The sequence below is a fragment of the Phragmites australis genome, chromosome 20 (assembly GCF_958298935.1).
Source record: "Phragmites australis chromosome 20, lpPhrAust1.1, whole genome shotgun sequence".
Lineage (NCBI taxonomy): Eukaryota > Viridiplantae > Streptophyta > Magnoliopsida > Poales > Poaceae > Phragmites > Phragmites australis.
In genome coordinates, this window is record NC_084940.1 from 24193403 (window position 1) to 24207022 (window position 13620).

A 13620-nucleotide genomic window follows, 5' to 3' on the forward strand; every position below is an offset into this window, starting at 1 on the left:
CTTACCAAAATTAAATACGATTGGGTTGATAAAAATCCCAAGAAAAAGTGTGCAGCAGCCCATCTCTTATGCACAAGTGTGCATAAGTAGCACCTCATGCTGCCGCAGCTGCTACTTTGTCAAGCATTTTAGGATCACTATAGTGGAATTCAATAATTACATATGTGTTACAACCTAGATCGTAACAGAAAACTAAAGTTTCCAACAACACCATGCAACTAAACTAGGTCAGTTAGACCAACAAAGGTATAGACAGTCTAAAGATCACTTAAATTTTAACTTCATAATTTCACTCCACACTCCAACAATCAGGACTTCCTCGACAAAGGCTTTATGTAACTAGAAAATGAGAATATGACCTTCAACGATGGGATCGGGTACGAGATGAAAAACGATTCCCCGCTATTTCATGAAAATAGCATAAGTAATCCCTAAGCAGGAAGATGAGCCTGACTTAGGCAGTTTTTATTCCACAAAAAATTGTGTGGCAATAGAGAGAATGGAAAAAAATAGCATGTCACAATAAAATTTTATTTGGTCCTAGCAAACAAAGTAACACTACATCCATGTTGTAGGATAAAATACTCAAGCTTAAAAAGGGAAAGGTAAGCTTAAAAGACAGCTAAGGCTGCTGTAAAACAAATTCAAGGAAAGCTTCAACATAAAAATACTGGTAATTGTTTTGCGTACTAAAACCAGATATACAAATAACATGTGGTCACTGATTTGCATATGGATAAACTGCAGGTAAATGGGAAATGGATAAACTGCACAATCCAAGAAGATGATGTATCAGAACCACATATCAGAATAAGATGGCCTTCCTGTCCCACCATCAAAGCATAATGAAGCAGAATGTATAAATGCTGACAGTATGCAGGTTTGGTTCTTTGAAATATTGTGAGAGCATATTTCATTTTCACCTCATATTCCCATCATAGTATATAGTTTACCTAGCCCGCATTTAGTGGGCTAAGTTACACCAGAAGATTATGAATGTTAGAGGACTAAGTCTAAGTAGCAGTATACTGCTATATTTCAAACTAGGCCCTACAAAATATTTTATTATCCTGGCGTGCATGAGAATTTTTTATTAATAAATCAAGAGAGTAGTGGTATACTGGTGTTCACAACATGTCATCGCACTGCAGCACTTACACATACTGAACCACAAATAATCATTCGCAAACAGTGGCAAACATGTTTGTGAATAATAATGGTAAACACACTCTTATTGCCATCCAAAGTATATATGGACAAAGTACCATATATGTTGGCAGTTATAGAAGATATACTCTGTGTAAAATTAGCAAGAATAAACTAACGCAGTGAAAAGTTAGAATTGAAAAGGTTTCATTGTATCGAATCAAAGTTATAGGTACCACTTCTGCTTTAGCCATCTATTACTATAACTCAAACCATCTTGGACCAAAATGTAGGTATGAAAGAATGGGAACATATAACGCAGTTGCCAGTCATCTCATAATCGTCAAAAAAAAAAGTTAAACCAGAACCAGTTTGAAGTGAATTTGTTAGGTGTTCCTCGTACAGTATGAGTCTAAAAAATTATTATTGCAATATCTCTGGAAAACAAATCAACTAAATTGTTTCTCGTGATTCTACAAGAGGTAAGTCAAGACATTACTCGAAAACTTCTTTTTCTAGCGTACACATCACTGGAAAAACTGAGAGGGAACTAGAAACTAGTAGCACTTGTTTCCTAGCTTTTTACTGAAACAGTGATAGTTTTCCTCCCCATCGTTTCGTCACCATTTTGCAAAAAATAGATAGCCAGGAAGGTCTTTGTTTTGCTGCTGCTTGTTGTCGCAACTAGTTATGTCCCTATTGGACAAACCTCCAAGGCATGAAACCTGCTCTTCCATTTCGGGAGGCACATAAGAGGATTACTGTGCAGAACCAACCACCGAGATCATTCAACAATTGGTCCACAAACAATGTAGCAACACTGTAGAAGTACTGTTTATAGGGCTGACCGTGGGGCCGTATAGAGGAAAATACTGTAGCAGTACTGTTTACAGAGGCTGACAGTGGGTCCAGAGGGAGGAAAAGAGTAGTGGAGGGTAGTTAATAGGGTAGCTGTTGGAAATGAAAAAATAATGGATACTATAATAGTGTTTTTGAAGATGAAAATTTGAGATAGCTACTGGAGATGACCTAACAACTGTCTATCCAGGTTAGAGTCCCAGCCTCGGCACGGATACTCATATTTATAAAATAGTTATATATAGATCATTGGCATCTTGACGTCTTGTTTGGTATAGGTGCCACAAATTGCACTTCCTGTATCTAAAAACATATTTTGATGTTGTAGTTTCCAAAAAAACTTGATATTGAGAAACTACAGTTTTAAAAACTAGAACCACACAATTTAGAAAAAAAAGAGGTCGTAGGTAGAGTTTCCAATACTTAAAAAAGATCAGAATTTTGATAATACTATAGTTTTTAAAACTATAAGATATGTTACACCCAAACACCTCCGAGTTTTCTAAAACCATAGTATTTTTCTAAAACTCCAAAAAACTTAGCATCCAACAGGGACTAAGGGCTGCCAATCTGAAACATGATTTGTCAGTAGAGACCACACCATGGTAGGTGCATTGCCGGACATAAAAATTGCAGCATAATTGGCCGGAAATGCCCATGAGCCAGACCAGATGAGTCCACCACCTGGTATGTCTGCAAATGAGCATGCAAACTGTCTTCAAATCTGCCTACTAAAGCGACCTCTAAACTTGAACTGCCCCAACTGCTGCAATTCCCCCATTCAGAACTATTGGAGTAGGAAATTGTCAAACCGTAACAAACGCCATCACCATCCTATGCGCTCTGGGCTGGATAGGAGCCGTGATTCCTTGCTGTATGGGAGACGAAACGAAGTAGAGGGACCAACTAACTCTACGGGAGGGGTGGCTCTTTCAGCAAGCCATTTGGGTCAGTTTGTAACATCTATCGATTATTCTAAAATGAATTATAAGTAGAATCAACAGCTCATTGGGGAAGAGAGGCAACATTTGATTGTTCAGAAATGCAACATTTGCTGATGTGGCAAAAGTGCCAAGCTAGAGCCCAAAACCACTGCCACATCATACAAAAACCGCTTCAAACAGGCTCGTGGTGTCAAGTAAACCGGATTAGATAGTTCGGCTACCTAGTATTGAGAGTAGTTGTGGTAGAAATTAGACAAACCGTAAAGTTCAGGTCAAAGATGGATGTTTTTCCAAGGAAATAATACGACATGAAACTAAAGAACTATACAGGTCAGATGTGAATTAAAACAGCTGAAGTGCCTTCCATGGAACAACTAGGTGTCCAAAATAGAATCTTCAGATAACATTGTACATCTCCATATGTGGCTAGCAACAAGGTACGAGGACGAAGGAACTAAAAAAACCACTAGCTCTCCAGATCATATTGCTTCAGCAGTAACTCGAGCAACGAGCAGATTAATTGATTGAGCACTTCGTAATATTGATTCACCTTGTCCAGATCATAAGATATCAGATAAAGGAAGACAAGAAAACCTTGTTTATTTGACGTAGTTCCTAGCAGCTGCCAGAGAAGCAGAGGTTTCATTCATGTCAAGACAGGAATAAGTACGTGAATAGATAACAGCAATCGCGGTTTCAAAAAAATAGTCACCTAGCCCCCTAGGCGCCACCCTATACGACAAAACTCAGCTCAGAATATATCACAGAACGTAAATACTACTATGCTGATATTTGTAGCAGTAGCCTGCGTTACACTTGAATAACCAACGATAACCTAAGAAGTAGGATTCTTCACAGGATCACATTTCAAAATCTCCAGTACGGACAGCAGGAAGGTGACATTTCACAGGAGGCTAAATGTAACAATATGAAGCAATTGCAGGTGATACGTGAAACAAAACATGTTAACTAGAAAGAGGCAAAGATGAGAAATTTTAACCGAAGCATGGCATCTATTGGGAGCATGAATGCATGACACATTCCAGAGTTACAGTGACATGAAGCACCAGCACCAACCAAAAGACTAAGAACATGAGCTTCACCTGGGCAAGAGAGGCATATGATTTTGAACCTTGTCTACTCTATCCTGAACAATAGAACGCCATCTTTTTGAATAAACCTTCGAACGCACTACAACGCTACAGATACCAACCAGTAACCCAGGCTACAGATGAGTTGATATTCAGCCAGCTTCTCGCCTTCTAGCATTCTACGAAATAGCTCCACCTGAATTTTGCATTCTAGCATGAAATTTAATAATAATGCTGCCAAATAACGTGTTTCAGTAAAAAATAAATGCAGAACCCTGGTCAGGGAGATCAGGTTTTCTGAACAAAGTGGCATCTCTTTTCATTTATTACCATTGCAACTAGAGCAATATATATATATATATATATATAGGAAAACTAGTATGTACTCCTGGGTGTATGTACTCCCACCTCTCATATACCACTTTTACACATGAGTTATACTTCTTTATCACTTTAAATATACTTTAAATATATATATATATATATATATCTTACAAAAGTTAATAATTACTGTATGCTAAGCCAAGAATCAGTAACTAAACAATACTAGCATACAGTAATAGAAGACAAACCCACTCAAAGGGAAATGGAATCAGACCATTGCAATGATCAAGAGCAAACCGCTCCAGAGAAAAGAAATAACAGCAGCAGATTGATACCTAGGTTTGAGTGAAGCAGCAGTTGTGGTGGACATAGGGCAAGGAGGCACGCGGCGGTGACACGGGTGGTGGTTATAGCAGGACCTGCCCACAACATAAGAACCAACCACACTGGCGTAATTCGTTCATGCCGCCAGCCGCCAGAGATGGATTAAGTGGGCATGGAGATGGACTAGAGCTTGGGATAAGAAAGGGTGGGGTCAGCCCTAGGAAAGATGGGGGCCTGGCAAGATCCCATTTTTTTTGGGTGGTCAGCCCATGTCTCCCTTCAGTGCTGAAATTTTGGGGGCGGGACAGCAGGACAACAGGCCAGCCCGTCCTCCCTTGTGCCCCTATCGTCAAGAGGGAACACAGCATGCTGTGCTGTAATGTTATCCTGTGCTTCCAGGTTCATTTGTGGACAAGAGAGATTACTGCTTTAGTTAGCAGCTCAACAGAACAACCTGAGAATATATGGCAACCATTCGTAGCAATCGCCGTTCGACTTTGGAGAGCCTGGAGTCCTGGACATAGCAAATCCTAACAAAGCTACTCGTGTTACAAAATCGTTCTCCAACATATTATCAACAATCTTAGTGTGTGCACAGAGCAGGTAATACAGGACAGAAATTCACTCTACAGTCTACAAGCCCCATACAATATTGACTATCAGACTGCCCAAAAGCATAATCAGCAACACACTCAAAAATTCGTGGAGAATATGGTTTAAAGACACATTGTCGCCTCAGAATGTTCTCCCAGAAGGACAAAATAACTGTTCCAAAAGCTGACTATTCAAATTTCAGAAATAACGCCAAAGCATAGCTTACCATCAATTTGCATAGAATTGAAATACCCAACATGGAACATTAAAGACATGTTATGCTACAACCCATATAAGCCATCACACCAAAGACTAACCCCCATTTTTACAAGGTCCCTCTTGATAAATTGTCAGCTATCCTGGCTCCATCACTGTATGAAAAATGGTATAATGCTAATTATCTCTTGCAATATCAAGGGAGAAGGCCAACTGAAAAGTTTTATTAAAAATCCTTGTTAATTATTGAATCACACTCGCATAGTATTTTCACAGTTCAGACGGAAATACAGTAATACACCAATATATATGTTATACATACTAAGCACCGTGCTTCAAATGTATCAAACATATGACAAGACAGATGATAAAAGAGCCGCCTGATATATAGATGACTTCAATAGCATCAATGAAGGGCGAATTACCGATTCAGTACTCTTTAGCTCCTCCTATGCTCCCTGCTCTTCTCCTCAGACCGCCTTGCCCCCCGATGGCCATGTCGCTCATCCTCATCAGACCCACTGCTTTCTGACCTGCGGTGCCGCCTCCGCCTGCTGGATCGCTTCCTGTCATCCGTGGGCTCACTACCACCACTGTCACTTTCAGATGCATCCCTCCGGTGATGCTGCCGCTTACGGTGGCGGCGATGCCTCCTTTCTCCACCTCCAGACACATCATCCTCATCCGACGAGTCATCACTCCTGCGGTGGCTCCTCCGCCTCTTCCTGTCCTTCCTGCTCTTCCTGTGCCTCTTCCTGTCGGGGTCACTGTCACTGCCATCGTCATCTGATCTTTCATGCTTCTTTGATCTACTGCTCCTCTTCTTGTCCCTGTCTCTTCTGTCTTCCTCTTCATCCTCACTATCACTCTTCCTGCTACTTTTGTGTTTCGATCTGCGCCTGCTGCTGCTCTTATAGCGGCTTGTCTTCTTGTCTTCCTCCCTGGACCTCCTTCCCCCATTCCTGGCACGCTCCCGCTCAGCAATTATCTTCTCCAGCTCGGGGTCGATGTCCGAATCGGAAGAATCGCTGTCCTCTTCGTCCTCCTCATCGGAACCCTCATCAGCGTCCCCGCCGGCAGCGGCCCTCTTCTTGATCTCGTCGAACTTGGCCTGAGCTGCGGCCTGTGCGGCGGCTTGGGCGTCGGCGTCGTCCAGGTCGAGGTCCTTGACGGACAGGAAGTTGCGGCACTGGAAGGTGAGGTGGCCGACGCGCCCGCACTTCTTGCAGGAGCCGCGGGTCTCGTCGGAGTTGGAGCCGGTGATGCGGGCGAGCGCGAGGAGGCCCTGGAAGCTGGTGTAGGCGTTGTCGTCGCCGGAGCCGGCGGAGGCGGGGGCGGGGGCGGTGTTGGCGTCGTTGGCGGCCGCTGCGGCGGCGTTGGCGGAGACGGAGGAGGAGGGGCGCTGCTGCTTGTTGTTCTCGGGGGCGTAGGGGTCGTAGCCGATGGCGCTCTGCCAGATGCCGTGCGTCTGCAGCGCTGCGCTGCTGTGCACGCGGTTGTTCGCCGGCATGCGAACGCGCCCCGCAGTCGCCGGCATCTTCGCTCGCCGGTGGTCGCGCTCCCTGGGTAGGGTTAGGGTTTGGTGGCTCGATTGGGAAACGAAGAGGAAAGGAGAAAGAGCCGCGGCGGCCGAATAAACAGACAGACACAGAGCTCTCTGGAAGTCTCGAGAGGAAACGTGTGTGGACAGCCGGGCAGCTACCCATGTTGAACTTCTTTTTTTCCATTTTGAATCAAGGAGCTTGGTTACTAGATTTGAGTAAGATTATCGTCTCAAAGTAAACATTAACATGTGATATTTGTTTTGCATACAAATATACAACTTTATTATAAACACGATTAGTATAAGAAATAGAAAATTTTAAAATCCTCTTAAGCACCTTGATATCATCGAGGATTAATGAAATCTCAGGCCTCTGTTGAGAGTTATTCTAAATGTCAGCGAGTAATTTTATTGTTTCTCTCCATGATCATCTTCATTACCCCCTCCAGATAGTGAGCAACAAATCATCTCGACAGGCCATCGTCTCCGTTGCCAATACACTAATTGCATTTGCATACCAAACAACATCTGCGTCGTCAAAATCTCCTACTCATCTCAGAGCACACAACTTATCGCGCTAGTAGAGTTCTCATAGAATGCACCATCAGTATTGCGCTTGATCCACCCTATAGGAACCTTCTCCCACATGAGTATTGCGCTCGTATGATCAAGTATTTGCCAAAGAATGAATGCCGTATCTTGGGACTAGTATATTGTATGTCTCATAGATATTATTACTCGCCGTGTTGAATATTATAAAGAAAAAAAGTCATATCACAAATTTTGGATATTGACAAATTATAAAGTTGTAATGTTAAATTGCATTTGATTTTCTATAAATTGCATTCCCTCCTCATACTAAAAAAAATCAAAGTTACGAGCCCAATCAACGAGAAAATGTATAAAGTGAGGGTTTGATTTTGAGATGGTGTAAAAGTAAAATGTTGATAACCAATATACTACTAGTGAAAAAAACTTTCTTTTAAAGGGCAAAGTTCCAACGAACTAAAAACTCCACTAATAACTAGATATTACAACGATTGTTGTTCCTCACGACTTACAGTTAAAATATATATTTTAGATCTCGAGATGTTCTATTTTTTATTGCCACCATCATGGATTGTTTGATAGGATGGAGGCGAAGTTGATTAGTGCTAAGGAGGCATTAGCTTGCAATTCGTCGGTGCAACAAACGATGGCTGATGAAGAAGGCCCTATTTCATGAGGCCATCAGTCCGGTGCATAGGTGATTGCTCGTCAACTTAATTGGGGTTCTAACATAGTTGTTGAAGGAGATCAGACAACTCTTTAACTTGTTAGGTGTTTGTAATCTTAAAAGTAATTTGAGAAGATCTCGTACCTATACTTAGTGGTCACAACGGGAACGACATTAATTGATATTGGATAAGCTCCCTAAGTTCAATCACTTAAACCTTTAATATAGGGTATATCAAAACTAAGATTTGCTATTGCTATTATAATACCAGAGTGAATGTCTCACTCGTGTGTGGCCAGTGATGATGCTAAGGATCTAGAAAGAGGTCCGATTAAAGATGTAAAAAAAAGTTTCTTATGTTGAAGTGAATGAACGAGCTGAAAAATAAAAGAAGACGAAGGTTATCTTGTAAAATCAAATATTATGTTTTTGAAAGGTCACAAATCACAAAACAGATTCGAACGTTACATGTTTCAAATGGTGTAACCCAAACCGACAAGGCCGTTTTCATAATCTCCGCCCCTAAGGCATGGCAGGGTAGCGAGGGTTTTGCAAACCCCAATCCGATCCCCTTCTCCACCAAGTCGCCGCCGCCGCCGGCCAAGCGCGCCGCGGGGTGGGGGCGGAGGATGGCGAACCGAACGGACCCCCTCGCCAAGAGCATCCACGGGACGAACCCGCAGAACCTTGTGGAGAAGATCGTGCGCTCCAAGATCTACCAGAGCACCTACTGGAAGGAGCAGTGCTTCGGCCTCACCGCGGAGACGCTGGTGGACAAGGCCATGGAGCTCGACCACACCGGCGGGACCCACGGCGGTAACCGCAAGCCCACCCCTTTCCTCTGCCTCGCGCTCAAGATGCTGCAGATCCAGCCCGACAAGGACATCGTCGTCGAGTTCATCAAGAACGAGGACTACAAGTACGTCTTGGTTCCTCCCTACTAAATTTGCGATTGGTTACCTTCTTTTCTTTGCTTTTCTTTCTCCCAACAGCTTAACAACTCCTTGGCTGTTTAACTGACACGGCATTGATGTTGTTGTTCTCCTTATCCTTATAGGTATGTTCGGGTTCTTGGGGCCTTCTACCTGCGCCTCACTGGCACCGTCGCCGACGTCTACCAGTACCTCGAGCCACTCTACAACGACTACCGCAAGATCAGGCACAAGCTCAGCGATGGAAGTATGCGCCTAATGCCCCAAATTTACAACTTTTTTGTCCATCTCTTTTTTTCACTGGTAATTATAATTAGATGCGTTGGATGTCGATTTGGGCCTGTGCTTACACGGTATGCGTTTTCATTTCAGAGTTCACGTGCACCCATGTGGATGAGTTCATCGATGATCTCCTGACCAAGGACTACTCCTGCGACACAGCCCTGCCCCGCATCCAGAAAAGGTTTGTTTCCTCAGTCCCATCATGCAGTGAGCTTCTGCTGTGCACTTGAATTTCATCTTGTTTGCAACTTTTTTAATTAGCATTGTGATTAGGATTAATTAGTGCTCAATTTGACTCAGAATGTGTGAGATGGGGTCCCAGACTCCCAGTGGGAGAGAACATGCTCATTTCACATGTGAACTTTTGTTTATTGTTTCAACAGATGGGTTCTTGAAACGTCTGGAACTCTAGAACCAAGAAGAAGTGCACTTGAGGATGATTTTGATGAAGAGGAGGAAGATAAGGAAGATGAACAACCTATGGAAATAGATGAGCCTAACGGCCGTGAAAAGGTGAGCACACTTGTCAATGAGTCTACACTGAATCTACCAGGTTTGTTAACATGGTATGCTGACTTCATTTGTGTCATCTTTTCAGGATAGTTGTCGTGGAAGGAGCCCTGCCAGAGAACGGGATAGGGACAGGGAAAGAGAGAGGAAACATGAAAGGCATCACAGGTATGCTACTCTTTATGTACCATATTTATATAATTGGTTTATTAACGAATTATCGTTGCTGTTTCTTGAACTGCTTATCATGTCTATCTACCATCCATATTGCTTTTGTGCGAACATAAGAATCGTTTAGAGTAAAAAAGGTAGAGTTTATATAATGGCAAGCCGTTAATACTCTGTTGATTTGTATGATCTCTGAAAGTCCAGGCCAAAGATGCTCCAAAATGATTTTTAACTGTTTATGGACATGAAGTATACTCCTTTGTACTGATGTTATCTTGATATATGTTATAACAAGGATCCGTGATCGATAAAAAATAATGTGCCATTTGAAACTGACGTTACTGTGAATTGCTGTTCTTGTTATCATTCATTGTGTAAAAACAATGTTCTTAGTTTTTTCAGGGTAAACACGGCCCTTTTGCTTTGCCGAAATGGGCATTTTAGTTGCTTCCCTTATTGATCTATCTGTTTAACATATCTAGGTGGCATCCATGTTGCTTTTGTGTGAAAATAAGAGTCGTATTAGAGTCAAAAGGTACAGTGTTCGTTGATGGGAAGTCGTTAATACTCTGTTGATTTTTATGGTCTCTGAAAGTCTAGGCCAAGGATGTTCCAAATTTTTTTGCTGGTTAGACAAGAAGTTGGCTTCTTTTTACTGATGTTATCTTGATATATGTTCTAGTAAGGATCTGATGATAGAAAAAAATGCCATGCCATTTGAAGTGAACCTTACTGAGATTGCTGTTCTTGTTGTCATTCATCATGTAAAACATGACCCTTTAGCTTTGCCAAAATGGGCAGTTTAGTTTTTTTTTCCTTCCTGATCGAGTGGCTTTTTCAAATGTTGTGACTATTAGTATAAATTCTGTTAGGTTGATAAATGAAAACATGTCTTCAAATGTTGATTTGAGTGACTGTCAGTGTTAGTATAAATTCTGTTAGGTTGATAAATGAAAAAAAGAGATTGTTTTTACCAAATGTACAACTGTCTACAGCATTTCCACAATTGTGTAAAAGATATTTACATTGTTCATCTGTGAATCTTTTTTTTCCGAAAGATCACGGCGAGCTAGGGCTTATGACCGGTGTAAAAGTTCTCTTATTAGTCATTTGAGAGCTAGTTCACTTGTAATGTTGTATTGCTGAAGGACTGTACTTTTTTGGTTCTTTTTATCCTGGATATGATATACTGGAAGCTTCTGCTGTGGCATTGCAACGTTACATACTAGAGTTACTGCCATGGCGTGTTAATTTCAAGAACCATTGGTAGTTACACCGCTTCCTAGAGTGAAAAATGTGGCTCTGCCAGGTTTCTCTGCACTGATAGTGTGCAGTGAGAAGTATGATGGGTCAAACAGATAATAAGTCATATATGATAAAGATTTGAACATTTTGTTTGTTGAATTTGATTGGAAGTTGATAGCACTAGGTTTCTTCTTTTTTTGTTTTTCATTTTTCTGCTGCTTTGGCAACACCTTTCAGGATCTTACAAGTAATCAGCTTGCTTGTTTTTTTTACGAAAATTTAGTGAGGGGCCATTGTTTGGTTTCTGTAAATGTAATGTTTCCCTCCCTGTGTAAAGTCTGATGAAAGTTGTCATCTGTGCTTAATGATCAGCCTAGGAAACTTTAATTTTCTCATTACATGTTTCACCTGTCTATAACTAAGTGAGAAGGGGATTTTATGGCTATATTGTTGATCTTCTGAGAAATATAACTTTGATCTTGCTAGTTCAGATGTTTATGATTTTGTGTTTGCATGAGTGACATTGTTTGCCATTATGATAGCCTGAAAAAGTGTGGAAGGTTGGACTTTTTTTCTAGTAAAATAATGATTAGTTATAGCCTGAACATTGTTTCACCTGTCAAGGTTGTAGGCACCAGGCACAAAGTTAGGCTCTTGCTTAAAAATGAAGTTATTTTGGGCCAAAAATATTCCATCAGGTGCGGATAAGTTGTTAAGGATGAAAGTCCGAATTTCATTTAATATGGTTAAATTGAACCATTTTTGCTGGTATGGTACTGTGTATCTTGCTGATGAGTGGTGACACTGGTTCTATTTGATTGATAAATAGATATAATTATTTGACTGTACCTTCGTCATAGGTGGGGGAAAATGCTGAATGACTCTATTTATCTATTATTTCCGGCCATGTTATGTCTCTATAGCTTGAGTGATGCATACTTGAGTTTGTTGATTTAACTACCTTCAGAGACTGACTGACTGCACATTTGGTCTGTGTTTTTCAGGGACCGAGATTATGATAGAGATCGGGATTATGATAGGGACTATGGGAGGGGACGGGAAAGAGACCGAGCTAGAGATCGCGAAAGAGATAGAAACAGGGATAGGGATCGAGACCGTCATCACACGCGAGAAGATGACTACAATCGAGACAGGGACCGAGCAAGGGATAGGGATAGGGATAAGGATGGTAGGGAAAGGGAATGGCGAGACAGAGATCGGGGCAGGCATAGAAGCCGTTCAAGGAGCAGGGATCGACGAGATAGAGATCGTGAAGATGGAGAGTACCGTAGGAGGCATGGTCGTGGTAGTGCCAGTCCTCGAGGGCATGGTGAGGATGGTGGCGCAAGAGAGGAACCGAAGAGGAAGAAGGAGAAGAAGGGTGAACGAAATGCTCCAGATACGAATGATCCCGAGATCATTGAAATGAACAAGCTCCGGGCCTCACTAGGGTTGAAACCACTGAAGTAGTGATCTTGGTGTAATGTATTTTTGAATTTTTTTAGCTCCACTAGTTCAAACCAGAAATGTTCTACTGAATATGCATCCAACATTTTTTCTGGCTTTGTCAGCTGCAGGTAATTACCTTGTATTACACTTCGATGTACCGATATGCATCTGATTCTTTTGTCTCCATTGCAATGTCTGTTTCGACCAAGTGTGACTGCTGAAGACTGAAGGAAAGTAACAAAGAATTATCTTGGTCTTTTAGCGCTTGATTTGGGCATTGTATTGCTTGTTTCAGTGTACTCTAGCAATTGTGCATGTTGATTGCCGAGCGTCATTGGGTACCAATCCATCTGATCCTAACAGGTTTTATAGCCATCGTTCACGCTGAACTGGATTACTACAGCAAGGTAGCTGTCCGTCCGGAAGAAATTAGGCTAGTACTAATTTTATTCTGTTTTACTTGGTTTATATGCCAACTTTTTAAGTATGCGTTAGCGAAAACTAGAAGATGCAATGACATGCAAGACCATTTCTTTTTACGAATCTATTATCTTCATGCAAAAGAATATTTCTTTTTTACTTGATGTAATCGACAAATGATACACAAAGTTGACTCTACAAACCTTTACAATGAATAACAATCTGTGTTGAGCAGAAATGGATGAGATCAAGTTGAGGAGCCGTGGCAGCAGGTATTGGGCCCCTGACCTGACCAATGTTGCCGATGCTCTCCAAGCCAAAGCTGAAGCAGTTCTGAATTCTGAGGGCGACATCAGAG

At 41.7% G+C, this 13620-nt stretch overlaps 2 protein-coding genes across 2 annotated transcripts; one reads left to right on the plus strand and one right to left on the minus strand.

Annotated features, from left to right (window-relative positions):
- Nucleotides 1–5701: 5701 nt before the first annotated feature.
- On the minus strand, nt 5702–7146 carry LOC133901738 (CAX-interacting protein 4-like). The gene has a single exon (XM_062343207.1). It carries the CDS (start codon nt 7032–7034, stop codon nt 5937–5939), a length of 1098 nt encoding a protein of 365 aa, XP_062199191.1. The 5' UTR covers nt 7035–7146; the 3' UTR covers nt 5702–5936.
- Nucleotides 7147–8738: 1592 nt separating this feature from the next.
- Nucleotides 8739–13028, plus strand: LOC133902223 (pre-mRNA-splicing factor 38-like). The gene is made up of 6 exons (XM_062343829.1): nt 8739–9175; nt 9314–9435; nt 9561–9651; nt 9854–9983; nt 10069–10148; nt 12398–13028. Exons 1-6 carry the CDS (start codon nt 8886–8888, stop codon nt 12861–12863), a joined length of 1179 nt encoding a protein of 392 aa, XP_062199813.1. The 5' UTR covers nt 8739–8885; the 3' UTR covers nt 12864–13028.
- The last annotated feature ends 592 nt before the right edge of the window (nt 13029–13620 follow it).

What these genes read in the sequence shown, in the direction of transcription:
- LOC133901738 (XM_062343207.1), bottom strand. Translation starts at nt 7,034, where the DNA reads ATGCCGGCGACTGCGGGGCGCGTTCGCATGCCGGCGAACAACCGCGTG.
- LOC133902223 (XM_062343829.1), top strand. Translation starts at nt 8,886, where the DNA reads ATGGCGAACCGAACGGACCCCCTCGCCAAGAGCATCCACGGGACGAAC. An exon ending in ATCAAGAACGAGGACTACAA is followed by an intron (nt 9,176 to 9,313) that starts GTACGTCTTGGT and finishes TTATCCTTATAG; the next exon opens with GTATGTTCGGGTTCTTGGGG. An exon ending in AGCCTAACGGCCGTGAAAAG is followed by an intron (nt 9,984 to 10,068) that starts GTGAGCACACTT and finishes TCATCTTTTCAG; the next exon opens with GATAGTTGTCGTGGAAGGAG.